At 36.0% G+C, this 23,944-nt stretch overlaps 1 protein-coding gene across 1 annotated transcript in view; it reads left to right on the forward strand.

The window, feature by feature from the left end:
• The window catches only part of LOC128210444 (uncharacterized), a 34,520-nt gene extending 11,838 nt beyond the window's left edge, over positions 1-22,682 (forward strand). Inside the window, exons 7-16 of the mRNA XM_052914793.1 lie at positions 2,137-2,296; positions 6,897-7,096; positions 7,700-7,885; positions 9,839-9,922; positions 10,208-10,273; positions 12,263-12,343; positions 13,759-13,918; positions 16,586-16,702; positions 17,792-17,904; positions 20,352-22,682. Coding sequence (XP_052770753.1) covers positions 2,137-2,296; positions 6,897-7,096; positions 7,700-7,885; positions 9,839-9,922; positions 10,208-10,273; positions 12,263-12,343; positions 13,759-13,918; positions 16,586-16,702; positions 17,792-17,904; positions 20,352-21,167 — 1,983 coding nt within the window. The 3' untranslated portion in view covers positions 21,168-22,682. The remainder of the gene's footprint in view (positions 1-2,136; positions 2,297-6,896; positions 7,097-7,699; positions 7,886-9,838; positions 9,923-10,207; positions 10,274-12,262; positions 12,344-13,758; positions 13,919-16,585; positions 16,703-17,791; positions 17,905-20,351) is intronic.
• The last annotated feature ends 1,262 nt before the right edge of the window (positions 22,683-23,944 follow it).

Consider the following 23,944-nt stretch of genomic DNA (forward strand, 5'->3'; position numbering starts at 1 on the left):
TAAGCAAGCCCTCAAACCATGAAGTTTATTAACATACAAAGCGAATATCAATCTCTTTAAAATCAGATCCCCAATACACACTTCACGACTTTACGCTATGTAATGAAATGAAGTGAACGTCACGATATGATTTTAATGATATTGAGAGAAAATTGTTTTTAAATTGAAGATCATCTTTAATCGACAAAGCTATTCATTCATGTACTTGTATAGATCATATTTCATGAGGATCATATGGTTATGAATGCAGTTGTTTCAAATATATTTTGGTGAATTTGATTGCCTGAGGCTCAAAATCTCATTAAACCTTGCTTCTAAAAAGGTTTATATATAACAGGGCTTCTCCGAAATCAGAATTAAGAGCTTTTAATGCTGCACCTTTCACAGATTAAACGTTTTGACAACTTCTTTATTTTTTTTCTTGGAATGAGCCATTTTTTTGCGAAAATCCAAGGAAACCAGTTATATAAGACTGCTGACAAAAATCAGATTGCACATATTTATATTTAAGTTAAAAAATTGATGTTTTATGCATTTTTCTTAAACCGTTAGTAACGGTTTAATCCATAAAACATTAATTTTCAAACAGAAATATGAAAATCTGCAATCTGATCTATTGTCATTAGTTTGCAGATATCTACGCAAAAATTTGCTCTTTCCAAGACAAATTTTTTTGTTAAAATGGTCAATCTGTGAGAGTGCAGCTTTAATGTCAGACTGTTGTACAGTTGTTAATAATGATTTTTGCTCGGACATAGTTTTGCGTAAATAAACAGTAGAAAGGATCCGTATCTGGAAAAGAATATAAGTGACTTTGGAAACAATTGCGAAATGGATGAAAGCCATATTACTCAGCTTTGGGGCATAAATCCCTCATACTTAAACAGACCTCGACCATTATTATCAGCTGTTAGAACCCCCTGACGTAAGTAATGTTGTGTCTGATCTTTGCACTTTGGGAGAATTCCACCTTTTGTTTATTTTAAGTGCAGGACGTTGAACACCATTCACATGTTTTCCTTGGAAACGTTGAACACCATTCACATGTTTTCCTTGGAAACGTTGAACACCATTCACATGTTTTCCTTGGAAACGTTAAACACCATTCACATGTTTTCCTTGGAAACGTTGAACACCATTCACATGTTTTCCTTGGAAACGTTAAACACCATTCACATGTTTTCCTTGGAAACGTTAAACACCATTCACATGTTTTCCTTGGAAACGTTGAACACCATTCACATGTTTTCCTTGGAAACGTTAAACACCATTCACATGTTTTCCTTGGAAACGTTGAACACCATTCACATGTTTTCCTTGGAAACGTTAAACACCATTCACATGTTTTCCTTGGAAACGGCTGCTCTGGTCTCACAGTTTGGTTAATATTTTGATTGTGCAGCAAAACCTGCTAATAAATCAACCATCCTCTTTCGAGAAACATAATTCATGGGGCTTATAAAGAAAGGTACCAAAACCATCTATATCGTAATGTTTCTTGGTATTTTTTTACATAATTTATCCGAAAAATATATGTTAACAAAGGGCCGATTGTTCAGAACATCGTAATAGTTAACGATGTTGTTAACTGGATGGTTGTTAACTTTCAAGTCAGTAGTACTCAAAAAAATCATGGAAACATGTGATCTGCAATACTACCAAAATACTGAAACAACTGATTAAAGCTGCACTCTCACAGATATACCATTTTTCCACCTTCCAACAAAAAATCAGACCGTAGATTTTCATATTTTCATTTGAAAGTTGATGTTTTATGGCTTAAACCGTAACTATCAGTTTAAGAAAAATGCATAAAACATTTTTGACTTAAATATAAAAATCTGCGATCTAATTTTTTGTCAGCAGTCATATATAACTGGTTTCCATGGATTCTCACAAAAATTGGCTCGTTCCTAGACAAAAAATAGAAATGTTGTTTCAATCTGTGAGAGTGCAGCTTTATGCTATGCTTGTTTTTCTTAATTATAACAGCACGTCATAAAGTATTTCATCGATCTTTAACAGTCAACAACGATGCCATTAAAAATGTTAACTGTAACAAATTCTTAACAATTGGCCCAAACTATGGTTCAAATACAAAAGTGAAATTAAAAAATTAAAAAATTATGGTTTCAGATGTGCATGAGAATCAACAATGTTACTTTCATGCTGACCTGCCTGAACTGGTTCTACCATCGCCTTAGAAGCAACTTCTTAGTTTCGAGTGACCTTTCTGCACGTCAAATGAGGGACAGTTTGCAGGCATCTATGAATAGTGCTGATAACCAAAGAAGTGGTAAGATGAAGTCCTCAAAAAGCTTGGAATTATTAGGCCACTGCAAAAATTTGCAGGTGCCCTATAGAAATTACCCTCTCCAGCTGTCCTTCTGGCTGTCCGGCCATCTGTCTGTCTGTCCACATTTTTATTATTTTTAGCTCCACTGGCCGAAGGCCATGGAGCTTATGTCGTCACAGATTGTCCGTCGTGCGTGCGTGCGTGCGTGCGTGCGTGCGTGCGTGCGTGCGTGCGTGCGTGCGTGCGTGCGTAAACTTTTACTTTAAACGACATCTCCTCTGAAACTGATAAGCGGATTTTGACAAAACTTCACAGGAATGTTCCTTTGGTGGTCCTTTACCAAAATTGCTCAAATGGTTCCGGTCTATTGCACAATATGGCCGCCAGAGCTAAAAATAGCAAAATCTTTAAACGACATCTCCTCTGAAACGGTTCGGCAGATTTTGATGAAACTTGACAGTAATGTTCCTTGGGTGGTCCTTTATTAAAATTGCTCAAATGGTTCTGGTCCATTGTACAATATGGCCGCCACAGCTAAAAATAGCAAAATCTTTAAATGACATCTCATCTGAAACGGATAGGCAGATTTTGATGAAACTTGACAGAATTGTTCCTTGGGTGGTCCTTAACCAAAATTGCTCAAATGGTTCCGGTCCGCTGCACAACATGGCTGCCAGGGCAAAAAAATAGAAAAACCTTTAAAGAACATCTTCTCAGAAACCGATGATCAGATTTTGATGAAACTTAATAGAAATGTTCCTTGGATGGTCCTTTATCAAATTTGCTTCAATGGTTTCGGTCCACTGCACAAGATGGCCCCCAGAGGTAAAAATAGAAAAACCTTTAAACGACTTCTCCTCAGAAACCGATGATCGTATTGCAATGAAACTTGACAAAAATGTTACTTGGGTAGTCCTTAACTAAAATAGCCCAAACAGTTCTGGTCTGCTGCACAACATGGGCACCAGAGCTAAGAATAGAAAAAAACGTTAAACTACATCTTCTCAGAAACCGATTACCGTAAATGACTGGGTATTAGACGCACTTTTTTCCCTCAGATTTTGATGCAAAAAAATGCCTGCGTATAATACCCAGTAACAATTTTTTGAACTTTTTTTCTGAGGTCAATTTCAAGCCGAGAGTTTGTTTAGATTTATGTAGAAAGGGATGTTACTCGCGTCATATTGATCGAGTATATACGGGTTAAAACGGTAGTTGAAGATCGGGATACGGTATATCGTAAGACATTTATAATTTCAACAAAAATAAAAAAAAAATAAAAATATTTCCCAAAATAATTGATTTTGCGTACCTAATTTTCGGGCACCCAAAGGACATCAATCATAACTTTCATAGTTACCAAGTTTCACAGACGAAGATTATTGATTTTTATCTTTACAATGCCTGGCTAGATTACCTAACCGTATACACCACTGAGACAATTTAATTAGTTACTACCCATCCTAAACGATTTATTGCCTGTTGAAAAGGAAGTGTGATATATTTATTTGAGGATTAAACAAACAACAAGGGCAATCAAGGGATTAAGAAAACATCGACATGGCATGTTTGTAAAACGATCTGCCAATAAGCTTTTAAACTTGTACCACACTTATAGACTATATGAAGCAATAATCGTACAGTTATACCTTAATCCTGCATAGCAATGTCCATGCTCTCCACGAGATCCTCGTGGGTTTAACTGTAAGTTATGTGACGTCACACAGTGTGACTCTTTGATCTGAAGCCGATAGAATGTGTTTATTCAGTTCAGTGCATGTATAAAATGGTGTTTTAATTAACTTCATGAAGGATTTACACTTATAGGCGTAATAAATAAGTTTATGACCATTGATTTCTACGGATAAATTAATAAGTGGTAAAAAGCAAACATGAAGAAAAAAGCAGGTTAAACAAACATGTAAATAAAATGTAAAAATGATAATTTTCTATGTATTCGGAGAGCGAAAAAAATAATTAATTTATGGTGTCCGAACTTTTTCTTGTGAATTACGGTATTTAATATTATTTTGAATAATAAATTGAATTAAACAATAATCAAACTTACATATAAAAAAGCAAAGTTGGGCACTGTCAAAATATTTTTTGCATAACATAACTTTTCATTCTCGACAGTATGGTTGTATGGTTTTAAAGATAACCATCGCCATTTTCACGAAAAAAAATTTTTTGTCACTGTCAACAAACATGGTGGCTGAAAATGCCGGACGATTTTGACATTTTTTCTTTGCGTCTTTTAACCAAAAACATAGATTAAAAGTTTTTTTCTCGGATTTTTCACAGATTTTTTCCCTGCGTCTAATACCCCCTATCGTCTTATACCCAGTCATTTACGGTATCAGATTTTGATGAAACTTTACATAAATGTTCATCGGGATGCCCTTTAACCAAAATTGCCCAAATGGTTCCGGTCCGCTGCACAACATGGCTGCGAGAGTTAAAAATAGAAAAACCTTTAAGGACTTCTCGTCCGCAGTCTTCACGAAAAACATTTTAACCTACTAGCCAGTTGGACTAGCATAATGGCATATTTTACTAGTCCGAATGACAATCTAGTAGTCCGACTATTTTGCCACATTATAAAACTGTATGCTTGAGGTAAATACCTATTTCAATTGAGCAGCTTGCAGTTTGAGTAAACATTTCTTTATTATGATGCTCATGCAGTGATAGGGAGTGACATCCTTCTGTTGGGAATAGTGCTCCTTGTTTTTCAGAACCTATGGGTACTATGTAAAAACAAAAGGCATCTTGCTTGAATAGACTGTAATAATATCAACATGGTTAGAAAAGAAATGCCATGCTTTAATAGCTTTGATTACATTTTACTACTGAATTACCTCCCTTTAATAGAAAAAAAAATAATGTCTTAATTTTTCACGTATAGCATCTTTAAATAATTTTTAAACAATAATAATTTATGAGTAAACATATAAGCATAAAGTTCTCACAAAAAGATCAATTTAAAAACCTTACATTTATACATAGGAAAGTATATATAGACTGAACATTAATTTTCGTTTAAGTGACATTCTGAAAGTTTATGAAACAGCTATTTTTAGTAACTTAAATGGCCGAAAAGTGTAAGTGAAACACCAAGTCGATTCTATCTCGTCAGTTCTTGTTCAGGTTAGATATTTGCTTCATAATCTATTCAGATTAAATGTTTATTAATTGTTTAACTTTTAAGCATTATTTGGGTCGATATTTATAGTTTAAAGGAAAAACTTATATCTTAAACAGCGACAACGTGTCGCGAGTGGCAAAAGACCCGACATCACATCAGAAGTGAAAAAAAGATGGTCTTATGCAGGACTAAGTGGATGCGTGTTGAATGCTGCTTGTATAAATATATTTTGATAATCAGTAAGGTGGTCTTTGCTTGAACCTTTTGGCCAGTGGAGCACAGGCACTGATGTGCCTCTTGTTGTTAATAACTGATCAGCCATTCAAGATATCAAATTCATATTTTCTAAACTTCCTCAAAGTAGCTAGTTTCTAAACTTCCTCAAAGTAGCATTATGCTCCTTTGTGACAAGTAATATAATTAATCCCTTAATATTTTCAGATATATGGCATTTGTTTACTTAAACATACAAATTATGACAATTCTTATGGTTTTGTTTATAACTTAAAGACCATTGAAGATATTAAGTATACATGTGACAGTTGACAGATATATTCTTGGTTATATACTTAATAAAAATGCCTTTAAATTGCACTCCTTTCAAATATGCTATAATTCGGGGCCCTTATCACTCCTGTGATAGCTTAAGTTTATTTTGCCCATTCTTGTTAACAATTGTTCAGTACCATTGCCTTTCAAAACTATTTTGACAAGAACCATCTTAAAGGCATCAACAATTCGACACAATGCGTGAAACTTGAGATTTAGGGGCATTAACAGGAAAGTGTTATGAAGGGGTCAGCAATTTGAATAAAACTAAATAAACACAACTAGTAAGTTTGAGCACAAGCCATTTTTATTCTCAGTTTACGACCAAAAATCAGTCTTACGTGAGAATCGACTGTCATTTAAGGCCCTGAAGCATTTTATGAAGATGGAAACAAGACGCTAATCATTTTCATTCATTTTTTCAACCAAAATACCTCACATGAATTGTTCAATGTTGATTTTACTGCTTTCAAAAATGGTTTGGTGCCCTTATCACTGCTGTGAAGGTTCTAGTTTAGTTGGTCTAGTCTTGTCAACTAGTGACATGTGCCATTGCTTTTTACGAGCTGTTATTCTTGTTTAAGGCATCTAATATTAACTAATAAGCATTATAGATGCCTAGTAATTGCATGTTGGTTCTGCTTAAAAAGGTTTTGTGTGTAAAGATACTTGAATAAGTAATAAAAATGTACCAAACAAAATATTGCAAACAGTCTTGTTTGGACATGATAGATTGGAAAATATGTCAGACTGTTTCAACAGCCAGAGGTTATTTTATTACAATTTAATAGAATTTGCTGTGAGTAGAAACACAGTCTATAGTGCAATTAGTCCAAATACCAATTTACCTCATAATTGCTTTTTAGAGAATTTTTTTTTTTTAATTGTCTACAAATTTTCCAGATTTCCTGGTGATAGACCAGTATGGTTACAACCCATCACTAGACCGCCTGGAGGTGATGGAGACTGCGTCACAACTCGCACCCAGTCTGCTAAGTCATGGGGAGGACGAACATGGAATTCTGGTTACCAGTCCAATAGACGGGGACCGTGACCACCTCATGGCCATCATCAGGGCCCTATGCAGGATTATGGCATACAGGGTGGGGAATCAGTTTGTTTAGAGTTAATTTGGCTGAATGACTTACTGGTTTGCTGATTTACAATTAAATAACTTTTTTTTTTATCAAGGTAGGATGTGCACAAGGTATGGTAGTGTTTCCTTGCATTGTTTTAAATGATAATAAGGTTGTTAGTAATGCTACCATCTCCTAGATGATCACTTGCTCCAGATATGATGTTTTTGATGTTACATGGTTGTTTATGTACCTTATGAAGTGTCCAGTTACTATTGTACTAGGTGAGACAGACAACATAGTTTTGCTTTACAATAAGCATCATTGGCGTTTTGCATAGGCAGAGCGCTAGCCTGTAGGTCCACAGAAGACAAAGCGTGATTTTGTAGGTCCTCATAAGACAAAGTGCTTTTTGGTAGGTCCTCATAAGACACAGCACTATTTAGGAGGTCTGTAGAAGACACATTGCTATTAAGTAGGCCTGTAGAAGACACACCGCTAGTCTGTTTGTCCAAAGAAGACAAAATGCTATTTGGTAGATTCATGGAAGACATAGCGCTAGTTGATAGGCTAATCAGTAGGTCTGACCAAGGTATGAAACACCGTTCTGTACCATGATGTACATTACAGCTTAACCTGTTTGTGATGGACGCCTTGCCAGTACTGCTCACCCTTAAGTCTTCTGAGGTTACCATAGAGACTGGGCTGAGCCCACTCACAGAGTTCCTTGCGAACTATGTACACACACTGCGGAGCTGGTTGTACGAGGAGAATTTCACGCGCGTCCTTGAGTGCCTCTGGATTTTCATCGTTCAGGTTTGTAGCTTTTGGAATAGTGCTATGCATTTAATGAATATGCACCTAATTTGCTGTAATGGGCTGCCAGGGCTTGTATGAAATTTGACCTGTGCAAGGTTATTATGAACCAAAAATTAATTATAAAAAGACTGATATTCTGATGTCTAGAAACAATCTCAAGGCCGTGTTCAGACTCAGTGGCGAAACCGCAATATTTCATTCCACTGTAACTTTTCTTCGAGGCTTAAGTTGAGATAATGAAAATTGCTGAATTTTATAACTATTTGAAATTGCACAATTAAAAATAATTGTTTTTGTTTTTGTAAAACAAATGGAATAATGATAAATCCTTTTAATTTAATTAAAGTTCTTTTCTGAGTTGGAGTCTGAATCATTCTGTATCATGGACCCGTGCCACGGATTTACCACAGTTCATCTAGTGAACTGGTTTTGTTAGCCCGGTATGAGTGAATCATCTCTTGACCATGCTTGTTTGTTTTACAGTTTGTCAAGAGCTGTGCAAACCTTTTGGCATGTTAGTACTTTACTAATATAACTGTGAAAAGTTACCTCATACCTAAGAACGTGACAAATACTATCAAACTTATTGTTTGAGATCCACACTGAGGGTCAGCCTGGTACGACGAGAGCGTGATCCATAAATTATCACATATTTCAGTTGTCAACTATTATGGAACAGTGAATCAATGGCATCAATATTTAATGATTTTTTTTTTGATTTTTTTTTAACGAATTTCGCAAAAAAATTGAACTATTTTTAAAAAGAAAGCATAAAAAAGCACACACGAATTTACTAATTAAACTATTTGAAATCTCAGTAACCATCATGTTGATACTACCTGGTATATTGTTTAAAGTTATTTAAACAATTATTGAACTAAGGAAAAAGTCTGTAACTAAGAAGAACTTGAACTAGCGCCGTGAACTACTTGTTTTATGACATAAACAATTATGAAATAAGCTGAGTTCCAGGAATTGTTTTCAGCAGTTCATCAAGTGTGATCGACTGTATAGGTTTGTTTGGTAGTAAATGGTAAGTTATGAAATAAATATTACTACAGAGATGTCTATGTGAATTGTGTGAAAGGACTGAAAAGGGCAGTAGTTTTTTCAGGCCATTTAGATCCTTACCAACTTTTAAAGCTGCACTCTCACAGATTTAAAGTTTTTACAACTTTTTTATTTTTTGGCTTGGAACGAGCCAATAAGTTATATAAGACTGCTGACAAAAAATTAGATCGCAGATTTTCATATTTAAGTTCAAAAAGTGATGTTTTATGCATTTTTCTTAAACCGTTATTGTTTAAGCCATAAAATGTTAATTTTGGAATGGAGATATGAAAATCTATGATCTGATTTTTTGTCAGCAATCATGTCTCATTGATTTGCAGATGTTTATTCAAAAATTTGCTCTTTCCAATACAAAAAAAAAAAAGTTGTAAAAATGGTATATCTGTGAGAGTGCAGCTTTGATACCCTTGGTTTATACCAATTTATTTAAGCTTGAGTGTTACAAAACTGATAGATTATAAGGTCACTCTCGAGTCCGTTTCCTGGGTAGAAACCAGTACTGTGTCCTTTTTGAGAGGCCATGAGAAAGTACCCCTGGTGGGGACCAAACCCACAACCTCTTGGGTGAGAGGCGGACACCTATACCACTAGACCCTTGACCATTAGATTAGGCAACCCTGTGGCAGGCACACCCATGGGGTTTAGACAACAAAGTTTGAAGTTGAGCAGATAAATTTGTTTAAATCCCTGTGGTCAGGGGTACATGCACTGGGCATTAAAAATACTTCTGAACAGACCCCCCCCCCCCCCTCCCCGACCAAGTCAATCTCCCTAGGCTGTCATTATCGCAACTGTTGGGAATCACCTGTTGGCTAACGACCCCTACACTTGGGAACCATTCATATCACACTTGTATGATTACTGTTCGCCACTTTTCAGGATTTTGAGGCTGAGCTACGCAAGTTGGAGCAGGAAGATCAGGATGGGTTGGGTCACGCACAGTTACTGCTACAGGCTCTCTCGGTAATACACAGGGCAACCAATCATATTGAAGGGGTCGGACCTTTTGTGGATTACACTTTTAACGGATTCTAGAGCATGTCCAGTTTTGTAATAAGCATAAAAGGAAGACAACCATAACCATTTGTTAAAAAGACAAAACATGCACAAATTTAAAGCCATCAAAATTTCAGCCAAAATATGTTTTGATAAATCTGAACTGATCAATTTACTACGGTATAACAAAACTATGTTTTGATTATTCTTTAATAAGTAAAACTTACTCTTGTTTATTTTATTTTCCTCTAGCACCTTCTGAAGTTTATGAACAACCAGCACAAGTCCTTGCATAGAGACCTGCTCTTGTCACAGGCCGTAAGTATATCCTCGGGGAGGGGGGGGGGGGGGGGGGTGGCGTACGTTGAGCTAGCTTTGTATAACCGCGAATACTATTGGAGTTTGATTAAACTTTGCTTTATTATGTATGTTGTGATATTTTATCGGGAAAATCTGATTTTGAGAGGAGGCAGAGATTTAAAAATTTAAAACAATGGTACTAGTAGTGCATTTAGTAGCACTGTCTGATGATTGTGATATGAAACAAAATGTAAGTTAGGTTCCCAGCAAAGCCACAATTTTAAACCAGGTTGGGAACAAAATTCAGGTTATTAAGATGAGGATGTAATTGGGTAAGCGGGCTTCTGGGCAGGTAGGTAGGCATTTGGTTTTCAAACTGTTTATTTTCCACTCAGTTACTTAAGTACATTTATTAGGATTGACATAAAGTGATGAAACTTGGTATGTTGGTATGTAGCCAACTCATTATTCCCCCCAAAACAAAGTTTGGGGGGGGTATACTGGAATCGGGTTGTCCGTCTGTCCGTCTGTCTGTCTGTCTGTCCGTCTGTCCGTCTGTCCGTCCGTGTTTTTTTTGTCCGGGATTCATCTTTGTCGTTATTGAACAAATCTTTTTCAAACTTTCAGATATTAATGGCCATGATGTAAACTTGCGCCTCTGTGAAATTGGTACGGGTCACATGACCCTGACCAGAGTTATCTCCCCTTGATGTGTTAAAGTAGGCAAAATAAGCCCTGTCCGGGATTCATCTTTCTTATTATTCAACAAATCTTTATCAAACTTTCAGAAATTAATGGCCATGTTGTAAACTTTCGCCTCTGTGAATTTGGTACAGGTCACATGACCCTGACTGGAGTTATCTCCCCTTGATGTGTTAAAGTAGGCAAAATAAGCCCTGTCCGGGATTCATCTTTGTTATTATTCAACAAATCTTTATCAAACTTTCAGAAATTAATGGCCATGTTGTAAACTTTCGCCTCTGTGAATTTGGTACAGGTCACATGACCCTGACTGGAGTTATCTCCCCTTGTAGGCAAAATTAGCTTTGTCCGGCCTAACTCCAGGGCAAACAACCTAGACATGGAGGGGTGGGGGGTATTCGTTAGCCTATGGCTTACAGTTCTAGTTTGAAGATGTATTTAAGGTTTTTATTGGTAGTCTGTTGGGTTAAGGGTTGAGGTCCATGTGACTGTAAATAAAATGTTGACACACAAAAACTTAATTTATGATTGATGTTATGTTGTGAAACATTGTGTATTGCAAGCTGTTTGGAGCCATACCTAGGGATTACCTTTGGGGTCAAGGTCGGGGTCTCAAGGTCAAGGTTGCTGTAACATTATGGTTTTCCGTGAAAAACTAAGAACAATGTTTAGTGGTTAGACCATATGTGGTAGTATCAGTCAGATTACCTTATTTTGATATTATTATAATTATTATGTGTGTTTAAATAATAAGAATGGCTCCAAAAGTGTTTACCCCATGCCTTATAATGTTTAAATTTTCAAGTAAAGACCTAATTGTTAGGCACATTACTGCATTTATTTTGAAGAGCTGATGAAATAACATATGATAGGATAAAAAAAAATCAAAATACCTTTTCATTTTTTTAAAAACAGTTTTTCGCAAAAATGTTTGTGAATCCAAGGTCCAATGATTACGTGTAGAATTAACATAATGTGTACCAGTGTATCTGCTAATTGCTTGGTATTATCTTGAACATATGATATTAAGAAAAAAGCTTTGTTGTCTTCAAAGGGTTTCAATAATTAATGGGCATATTTCATTTGTATTGTAACACATGTGTAAAAAGAATCTGTTTTAATGAATTTTGTCTGAAGCATACAATATCTGCAATATGCAAAAGTTTATACTGTCATGTAAGGTACATGTACATGTTGACTATTATATACTGAATATTGACTTTGATAATTAAATGAAGGGTTTTTGAACTTCAATTTCAACAAAAATACAGTTGCTTCAAGAATGTTGACCTGTCTATCATATAGGATGATGTTTCGTTCAAACTGAGCTTGTACGCCATGCCTGTGGAACGCCTTGTCGCCCTGTACAGAGGTCTTTGCCAAGATGTGAGTTCCACTTATGGAAAGTGTTTTTCAATGTAAAGGGTCTCTTTCACACTTTACAACTTTTCTCATTGGTCAGTAAAGAAAATCATATCAAGCTATAAAGCAAAAATGACATGCAGTTTTTCTAAAGCAAAGGTAATGGTGTGTTGAATGGGCTAATACAGTTTACTACTGGCCTTATAACATGAATTTAAACTGTTTTATCTATTTTAATTAAAAAAATGTTAGGTGACCTATAAGAAAATTTGTTTAGAATATATAAAGGTGAGTGTATAAAGGGTCTCTTAAACAGTGAGTGTATACCATGTGATAAATTGCGTCATAAATGCTACCTCGGAAGGCAATATTTTGATTTGGAAAAAGACATTAAACAAAGATAACTTCACTTTTTCTTCACCATTTTAAATGAAACATAGTGCAGGCTACGCCACTTACGGAGCTCTGCCTTCGGTCTTTTACCAGAGTTTGAATGAGAGTTTAGTTTCTTTAAACACTTCGACAAACCTTTTCACAATACGGCCGTCTGATGGAGCATTGTCAAAACATTATTTTGGAAACAGGTTTGTTAAAGTGTTTGATGAAACTAATGACTTTATCAAATTTCGGTAATAAAACAAATGCGGAGCTCTTAAAGAGGCATAGACTGCCCTTAAAATGGTGTTGTAAAAGCAAAGTTATCTTTGATTCAAGTCTTCATTTTAAGCAAAACGTTGCCTTCCAACATAGCATATAATTATGCTATGTAATTTATCACGTGGTATACACACACTGTTATATATAGAGAACTTCTTATCTAAAGAGTAAAGAATGTCTTTGTAAAGGGTTCCTTAAATGAAAAAGTAAATGGTGTCTGATGTAAAGGGAAAAGGTGTCTTAGGCTTAGGAGTTCTTATACAAAGGTTTAAGGGTCTGTTATATAAAAGGTCAAGGGTCTCTTAGATGAAAAAAGGGTCTCTTGTATAAATAGTAAAGGCCCTCAGATGTAAAGGGTAAAGGATTTCTTATATAAGGGGTAAAGTTTTTGTTATATAGAGTAAAGGGTCTCTCGTATTAAGAATAAAGGGTCTCTTATATAAAGGGTCTCTGATTTGAAAGGTAAATGATTTCTTATAAAAGGGGTAATTTTTATTTTTACTAATATAAAGAGTTAAAAGGGTCTCTTATTTAAAAGGAAAAGGTCACTTATATAAAGGAATCCATATAAAAACCAGTTTTGTTAAGTGATATATGAGGAAGTCTTAAATTTCACAATAGCGTTTTGGTAGAATGTGTGCTTTAGATTCAGCTGTAGGGTTAATCTTCAAAAAGATATTACACTAAGAACTTATTATTGCAAAATTATTTCACTTACTAATATGGAAGGAAAATCCCTAGTATGAACCTTTCCCTTCAATAAGCCTACTTATTTTTCTCAGGCGCTGGGGTCAGACTCTAGCAGTACCAGCACTATGTACCACAGTGTGTTGATGGTTAGACAGAGACTCAAGCACGACCTTCAGCGATACAAGAAGGATTTCAGTGGGGCGGATCTTGTGAAGTGGATTCTTAAAAACCTAGAACTGTTTGAAAATCTTGGTATGAATTTATTGTGATCATATACATGACATATAATATTTGAATTTGGCCAATGAGGATTTAAATTGGATACTTATAAATATATCTTGTTACTTGAAGATTGTGAATTTGCAAAAATGAAATGATTATAAAAATAATTGCTTGGTTGATGTTATTTAACACATACATGCATAGTTACATTTGAGTTTATTGTAGCTTTCTTCTTTGCAAACATTTTTAGTTGGATTCTTGTGCTAAACATAACATTGGTCACAAATCCATTTTGAACTTGTCTGTTTTTCATAGCCTCCATGTCTTAGTTTTAGTTTACACTAAAATCTTTTAGCTTGCTTGTGACGAAAGGTGATAGACTTAAGTATCAGGCTCGGTCTGTTTCCTGGGTAGAAACCAGTACTGGTGTCCATTTTGAGAGGCTATGAGAAAGTACCCCTGGTTAGGATCGAACCCACAACCTTTTGGGTGAGAAGTGGACACCTATACCACTGGACCACTCTAACCCCTGGTTAGGATTGAACACACAACCTTTTGGGTGAGAAGTGGACACCTATACCACTGGACCACTCTAACCCCTGGTAAGGATCGAACCCACAACCTTTTGGGTGAGAAGTGGACACCTATACCACTGGACCACTCTAACCCCTGGTAAGGATCGAACCCACAACCTTTTGGGTGAGAAGTGGACACCTATACCACTGGACCACTCTAACCCCTGGTAAGGATCGAACCCACAACCTTTTGGGTGAGAAGTGGACACCTATACCACTGGACCACTCTAACCCCTGGTAAGGATCGAACCCACAACCTTTTGGGTGAGAAGTGGACACCTATACCACTAGACCACTCTAACCCCTGGTAAGGATCGAACCCACAACCTTTTGGGTGAGAAGTGGACACCTATACCACTGGACCACTCTAACCCCTGGTAAGGATCGAACCCACAACCTTTTGGGTGAGAAGTGGACACCTATACCACTGGACCACTCTAACCCCTGGTAAGGATCGAACCCACAACCTTTTGGGTGAGAAGTGGACACCTATACCACTAGATCACTCTAACCCCTGGTAAGGATCGAACCCACAACCTTTTGGGTGAGAAGTGGACACCTATACCACTGGACCACTCTAACCCCTGGTAAGGATCGAACCCACAACCTTTTGGGTGAGAAGTGGACACCTATACCACTGGACCACTCTAACCCCTGGTTAGGATCGAACCCACAACCTTTTGGGTGAGAAGTGGACACCTATACCACTGGACCACTCTAACCCTGGTTAGGATCGAACCCACAACCTTTTGGGTGAGAAGTGGACACCTATACCACTGGACCACTCTAACCCCTGGTAAGGATCGAACCCACAACCTTTTGGGTGAGAAGTGGACACCTATACCACTGGACCACTCTAACCCCTGGTAAGGATCGAACCCACAACCTTTTGGGTGAGAAGTGGACACCTATACCACTGGACCACTCTCACCCTGGTGAGGATTGAACCCACAACCTTTTGGGTGAGAAGTGGACACCTATACCACTGGACCACTCTCACCCTGGTGAGGATTGAACCCACAACCTTTTGGGTGAGAAGTGGACACCTATACCACTGGACCACTCTCACCCTGGTTAGGATCGAACCCACAACCTTTTGGGTGAGAAGTGGACACCTATACCACTGGACCACTCTAACCCCTGGTTAGGATCGAACCCACAACCTTTTGGGTGAGAAGTGGACACCTATACCACTGGACCATTCTCACCCTGGTAAGGATCGAACCCACAACCTTTTGGGTGAGAAGTGGACACCTATACCACTGGACCACTCTAACCCCTGGTTAGGATCGAACCCACAACCTTTTGGGTGAGAAGTGGACACCTATACCACTGGACCACTCTAACCCCTGGTTAGGATCGAACCCACAACCTTTTGGGTGAGAAGTGGACACCTATACCACTGGACCACTCTAACCCCTGGTTAGGATCGAACCCACAACCTTTTGGGTGAGAAGTGGACACCTATACCACTGGACCACTCTCACCCTGGTGAGGATCGAACCCACAACCTTTTGGGTGAGAAGTGGACACCTATACCACTGGACCACTCTAACCCCTGGTTAGGATCAAACCCACAACCTTTTGGGTGAGAAGTGGACACCTATACCACTAGACCACTCTCACCCTGGTGGGGATCAAACCCACAACCTTTTGGGTTAGAAGTGGACACTTATACCACTGGACCATTCTCACCCTGGTGGGGATCAAACCCACAACCTTTTGGGTGAGAAGTGGACACTTATACCACTGGACCATTCTCACCCTGGTAAGGATCGAACCCACAACCTTTTGGGTGAGAAGTGGACACTTATACCACTGGACCATTCTCACCCTGGTAAGGATTGAACCCACAACCTTTTGGGTGAGAAGTGGACACTTGTCCCACAAGATCACTCTAACCCTTAGTGGGATTAAACACACAACCTTTTGGGTGAGAAGCGGTACCTATCCCACTGGACCACTCTAACACTTGGTGTCATGGTCATCAAAAGCGGTCTTGGCGTTCAAAAACTTGGTACATACATATATATATATATATATATATATATATATATATATATATATATATATATATATATATATATATATACCATTAATCAATAAATTATTACTTGTGTAGATCCTGGTCTGACCGAGGGAGAAGTGGTGTACAAACGGGAACGGGCCCATCAGATAGCCCAGCGTCTCCTAGACTGGGACATTATTGCCGATGTGGAGGCCGACACTGGAGACCAAAGTAAGAACAAAAAGGCACCATTTAAGCCCTTTAGTCTTCTAGGATATTCTATTGCTTTTTTGCATGGTGCTAGTTTGTGTAGTGTATTTTTCTAAAAAATATTTTTTAAAAAGTTTATTATTTTTTCCAAATTATAGACCCTACCATTTAAAAAAAATAAAATAATAATAGTAATTATTCATGGAATCGTTGTCTGGTCTGATGTTACAATGTTAGAATAGTTGTATTTTTTATTGTATGTCATCTTTAATTGGTTTTAATATACCAGCTTGAAGTATTTACACGGAAAACTGATAATTTTTACCTATTTGAAGCATTCATGCGCTAATATTGCCCAATATGCAATAAACAGGCCTTTTCCCAATCTTTGCTGAAAAAGCCGTGCATGAACGGGGCAAAATGGGAGATATTTTCATGATGTGTCACTTGCAGATATCTAAGATGCTATGCCATCAGATGGTAGTCACATGGGTATCTTATTAACCAATCATTGTGAAGCATATCTCTTGTCAATATTGTTGTTTTCTTATTTATTTTGTTGCAAATAACCATAGTATGTGTTAATTGGACCCTCAAGAAGGCTAGAAGTGCACATATCTCACTGCTCTATGCAGAAATGAATGTGTTGACATAAATAGTTTGAATTTTTCTTTCTAAAGAAAACAAAAGATATATTATAACATCAAATGTGTTTAAAAACTGAAGGCACCCCTTGGAGTCTTGAGTTTGTTTTTCAAGCTTCTGCATTTTTGATATTGATGTACAAAAAGTTGGTACTAGGCCAGTTTTGACCTATCATGATGTAAACAATGACTCCCTTAAAGAAAGTGATAATTTTGTGAAAACAACTGGATAGGCTGCTGATATTGTATAAAATATGTAAACGAATATTGAAAATGAGTAGTTAGACTGTTGTTATTCCGTGATAACACTGTAAGATTGTTTCCTATTTCTTGAAATGTATAAAGAGTGGTCTTAAATGTTTTTCAAAAGGTCATTCTCAAACAAACTTAAGTCTCATTTAAAAAAACAATTCCTGTTAAAATCAATTAAATACTTTATTATTTACTATTTTATTCCACATTTTAGACGACAGCTCAGCATACAGTTTTGATGCTGAGTTCCCAGTGGTTACAGTACATGCCCAATTACCAGCCAAGAGAGAAGAGGGCATAACCAGTGATGAAGACAACACCCCAGAGGTGAATTCTCTTTCTACACGCCCAAAGGATCATACTATGTTATTGTGCTTGCTATCAGTCGTCTTCAGTGAGATGGGCCGTCCTTCTGTTAACAATTACTTGTGTGCACAGTTTCTCAAACATTTTTAGGGGGATTTTCTGCAACTTTTACAGATGATTGTTTTATGTGCACAACTCCCAGTACATGTTGTGTGGGCAACTTCATGTACATTTTGCGCTGGATTTTTTTAGCTCACCTGAGCACGAAGTTCACATTTATGACTGTATTTTCATGAAAGGTGGTCAGAAAATTTATATTAATAATCTTTAAGTCAAGTTTAAATCTGGGTCATGTGCGGTCAAAAACTAGGTCACCAGGTCAAATTATAGGAAAAGCTTGTTAGCACTCTAGAGGTCACATATATGACTCTTTGTTCATGAAAGTTGGTCAGAATGTTTATATTAATTATCTCTAAGTCAAGTTTAAATCTGAGTCATGTGCGGTCAAAAACTAGGTCACCAGGTCAAATTTAAGAAAAAGCTTGTTAACACTCTAGAGGTCACATTTATAACTGTATCTTCATGAAAGTTGGTCAGAATGTTTATATTAATAATGTTTAAGTCAAGTTTGAATCTGGGTCATGTGCGGTCAAAAACTAGGTCACCAGGTCAAATAATAGGAAAGCATGTTAACACTCTAGAGGCCACATTTATGACCATATGTTCATGGAACTTGATCAGAATGTTATTCTTGATGATCTTTAGGTAGAGACTGAAACTGGGTAATCAGAGGTCAAAAACCAGGCCAGTAGGTCATATCATAGAAAAACTGTAAACACTGTAGAGGTTATATTCTCTCTATGATCACCATGAAACTATGTCAGAATGTTTGTGTTTATGAAATCTATGTCAATTTTGACACTGGGTATCCTGAGTTTAAAAACTAGGTCACAAAGTCAAATCATAGAAAATATTGTTATAACACTGTTGAGGCCATATTTTCTACTTTATCTATATGATATTAAAAAAATTATTCGTGATATTAAAAAAAACTTGGTCTTAGGAAGGATCTAAGTAAACTTATTTTTTTAATTCCAGCAGGTATAAATGTTTTGATTCCATACTTCATGATTATATGCAGATTTATTGAAAATATACTCTGTAATTTAATAAAAAAAGTCCTTCCATGATGTAGACAAAAGTATGTATAATAAGTTTTCAATGTTTCGTGCATTTTCATGTAGAACAAGTGTTCTAATCACACTGCTAAAATACATTCTGAATTAAATGAAACAATTTTCATGTTTATACTCCAACCATAACAAGAACAGAAAATAAAAATGTACAAACAAAGACAAGTATGCATCCTTTCTAAGGTTGCAGACCACCAGACTGACATTTCAAATTCTCTAATACTGTAATACCCTCAACTTTAAAATTTAACATGTAGCATTGAAAACTAGTCCTAAATTTGTTTTAATTAAGTCCCCTCTCGTTGCACTTTCCATCACCCTGAAAAACACTTATTCCTTCCCCCTGTCACAATTGGCCTCGGCCTGAAAACACTTATTTCACACTTGAATTGGATCAGGTGAGCGATACAGGGCCTTCAGGGCCCTCTTGTTTATAAAAGTGTTGATGATATATTCTACTTGAGTTGAGTTTCTCTGTTTTGCTCGAGTCATTGTTATTTGTTTTGTTTCATCTTTACATTAAACTTCCATTTCTTGGATCTTATTTATAAAAATTAAAACTTATTATAGAAACAACTTCTACCTTATAGTGAGCAACTTAATCTTTCTCATATGAATGTGACCACCCTTAAATATTTTCCCCACTTCAATGACACAAACTGCATCAGCATGAGCGCATATTGCTCCGGCTCAACGGCACTCTTGCTAGGATTAAAATCAAGATGAATATGATGTTGCATTGCTATTGAAAATACAGATTCCTTATCTAATGATGATGCAAAAACAAATGATTGTGACAATATCATTTAGAAGTCAGATCTACGCATAGGAATTGTATTCTCCCACCTCAGATAAGTAGATCCAAATATTTGGCCATGCTGGAAATCCCAAAGGCAAAGATGAATATAATCTGTATTTATAAAATGAATTAATTACATTTTTACTATATTATGTGTAACTGAGGAGGGAGAAAAGCATCTACAATGTACATATACTATGGCTGCTCATGTTAGATAGGATCATCCCAACCCTTGTGCAGGGTGTTTTGTGGAACCTTGATAAACCTCATTTCAGCAAAACATTCTATGCTCAGGTTGGGTTTGCCGACCTTACACTCTCGCCCATGGAGGCTACTTATAAGATCATACATCAGACATATGAATAATTGAAAATCTAGCTTCTTAAAAAAATCCATTGACAAAAAAAGAAGTTGAAATGTAAAGCCTTTCATAAATAGTTATTTTTTGTCAAAATGATCATTATATATATTGACAGGCCACACCTAGAGCTACCCCTAAGCCAGCAGGCCCGAGTGGTCTCAGACAGTCCATGAGGGCTTTTTCCAGACAGTCGGGCCTCAAATCCATCACCCCTGGGCTGCGGGTTTCACAGTCACAGAGGGCGGTTGGGGCGGCAGAGCTGGACCAGTCCCAGGGAAAACAAGCAGTGCGTCAAACTTACTACGCTGGTCAGAGAAGTGCAGATAAATCAGGCTTAGAGGAGGCCAAAGCAAGCACCCAGGAGACATTAACCTCAAGGATGGGCAAGATTGAAAACACTTTACTTACCAATGGTGCTAATTATGATGATAACATTGCAGGTGCTGGTGCTCAAAATAATTCTAATATCAAAACAAGTTCTGACGCTGATGAAAGTTCAAACATCGTCAGAGAAAATACCAACCAAGATTCATTGGTAGATTCAATAGATTCACTTGAGACGGCAGATGCCCGGTACGCCAATAACAGGGGAATGGGGTCACCCTATTCATATGACTCAACCATGTCAGTTGATTCCAACAATACGATTTTCTTCGATTCGGGATCAAGTTTCTACTATGTCAAGCCATTTGTTGATAACTTTTTTGACATAAAGCAGCATGGGGCCTGGAAGAATAATGAACTATTCAGCCTTGTTGAAGAATGTTTCCAGAAGAAAGTGTCTGCCCAGTATGTGATGAGAATCATTTACACGCGACGGAGAAACGACCCTCGCGTGAAGAAATTCCTGCAGTCGGCATCGTCAGAGATGATTGAAAGGATGAGTTTTAGAGCGAGAAATGAAGAGGCCTCTGTGTGTGTGAGCAGTTAATTTTCAGGGATATGTATTTGTTTGTTTCAATTATCTCATGCCAGTTGAATGGGCCATTCTCTCTGTGGTGCTGTTTAAGATATAGCAATGCTCCTGTATGTGGTATGAAATCTACCTTGCAAAATGAAATGCTTACATGTATTGTTTTATCATAGCAATGTATATAAAAGTTTCAACAAAAATGATCATGGGCCTTCTTGGGGGAGTGGTTTAGTCATCCAAGCATTTTGATTGGTTGGCTAAATATATCTGTAACAGACAGCAATATTTTACTGCTGGGGCCATATTCACTAATGCTTCAGTCTGAGTTTGAAACTCAAGGCTCAAAAAAGTGATTCCTAAAAAGTATGTTATTGTTTTTGTTAAAGATGTGTAACTAATTGTTAAACATATATATTTATCCTGTTTTACCATTTTAACTCTTTCAGAAACAAATTTAAAATGGAAGGAAAACTTGCAGTCTCAAACTCAGAGTCAGGAATTAGTGAATATGAACCCTGGTTGTTGTGGCCAAAGCACAACGCAATACGCCAATGTATCTTAATTAAAAAAAATACCCAGTCCCCAATTTCTTCAAACATCTTAAGTCCCTTTTAATAGAATCAAGCTTACTAAAAGATGGTAGAATTTGTGTAATATTTACATTCTTAGAGGGATTTTTGACTTGAAGGGAATTTATCTTTGATATGCTTAAAAGCTTTTGAGAAATTCGGGTCTGGTATTATTATACATGTACATGTACATGTTAACTATATTTTGCTGATCAAACTATGTAATCAAATAAAGCAAGGATTAAAATTTTAATAATAAATTCTTGTATGAATAATGACATTTATTGTAAGGCAAAGATTATTACTAGCTTTATATTGACTAATGCAATTCATCATTGAATCAGAGCTTTAAAGAGAAGTCCAAGTATAGTAAATCAGCTTTTGGAAAGATTTGTCTATGAGTTTGATTGTTATTTTCAAAATTGCCAATTAAGATGTTTGCCAAAGACAGAATTTTGTAATTATTGAAAATCGTTTAAAGTTTTATTACTATTCTTATTCCTATTTGATTTAAATAATCAAAAAAATGTTGCATGATTGTGTTTGGGCATTGTGCAAGTATTTAAAACAATAAGAATGAACAAACGAGCTTGTGCAATACATGTATCTATTGGGTCATATTATCAATGCTTGCATCATAACAATTGATTTTCCAAATTAATATTTCTTTTTACTAGATAAAATATCTATTTCGGGATTAAGAGCATTAGTGGAAGGTAAAATTTCCATTTTGTTTTTGGACAGTTACTAATTTTCAATATAAGGATATTTTGTTATAAGCTTGATCATATGATTGCCATTGTGTTTTTTTTTTATTGTTTATTGTACACTTTGATAAGAATTGCAATATGAGTATATAGTATGATAAAATCAAAATCTATATTGTAAGCAAAACAATGCAATATTTTGTTATACCCACACAGAACAAAGTTTGATGGGGAGTCATTATAGGAGTGATTCAAGATTGTGTCAGTCTGTTGGGGGGGGGGGGGGGGGGGGGTATTGGTTTTTACCAGACTTTAAATCATTAAAGGGTCATCTGATTTTTTTGTTCACATGCTTAACACCATAAAATTAAGATCAAGTTTGAATGTGTGTACAAAAAAAAATTGACAGAGTAATGACCCTCCTTTTCAACTTAGAATTAGGATGTTTAACTACAAATGTACATTGCAATGCCATTTAATGGACTGCATTTAAAGGTCTATGGTATGTTGTGTTTTGAGTTTTGTGTGTTAAACATGACCCCCTTTGATGTGGGCCCCAATATTTGCACATTATCAAAGTCCCTCAATACAGGATTAAGCTAAGGACACTATTTCATTTTTGTTTTGTTATAAATTGATTATTGTTCTCCTTTTAAAGGGTTTTGAGACTTTCTGAGGAAATTATTTTAAGATAATCATGATACTCATCTTTTTGTTTTTTAATATCAAATATTAAAGCAAGTTATATGGCTGCATTACTGATAAATATTTCAAGAACTTTGGACGAGAAGTAGTGCAAATATTGCCTGCAACTTGCTAGATGTGTTTTATGAATTGTTTGTCTCTTTCATTTATTTATTTTTATAAAGAACTACATATATAAGTGTTGTATGTAAATAACTGATAATTCTCAGGTCTGACAGGGTTAAAAGATGCTTTTCATCTGGAAGACTTAAGTGTTATGATAATTTATAAACATTATGCACAACTAGTTTCACAAATGACACCAGTATTTACAAGAAAAGGCTCTGGCTAGGGGATTTTTTCTCAGGTTAGCTGTGTGTTTACTGTGAATCAAATGTACTATTTTACTAGCTATATTATGTATCATATCGTTTAATACTGGCTGATCTAATGCTTTTCATATCTTATTCGCTTTTTTAATGTATAATTGTTATTATTTTGTTAATATTTCTTTTAGTGTATAATTGTTATTATTTTGTTAACATTTCTTTTAGTGTATAATTGTTATTATTTTGTTAATATTTCTTTTAGTGTATATATATATATTGTTATTATTTCGTTAATATTTCTTTTAATGTATAATTGTTATCATTTTTTTAATATATCTTAAAACATTTTAAGCATCAATCTGTGATATATTTTCATTTTAAATGTTTTGTCACAGAGCAAAAATAAAGCATGTAATCACCAAGATTATTGTACAAATGAATTTTCAAACTGATATTTCTGAGTAGTGTATATACTAACAGCTACTTTGATGAGTTTGAGAAATGTT

This window comes from Mya arenaria, chromosome 12 (assembly GCF_026914265.1).
Source record: "Mya arenaria isolate MELC-2E11 chromosome 12, ASM2691426v1".
In the NCBI taxonomy this organism is placed as follows: Eukaryota; Metazoa; Mollusca; class Bivalvia; order Myida; family Myidae; genus Mya; species Mya arenaria.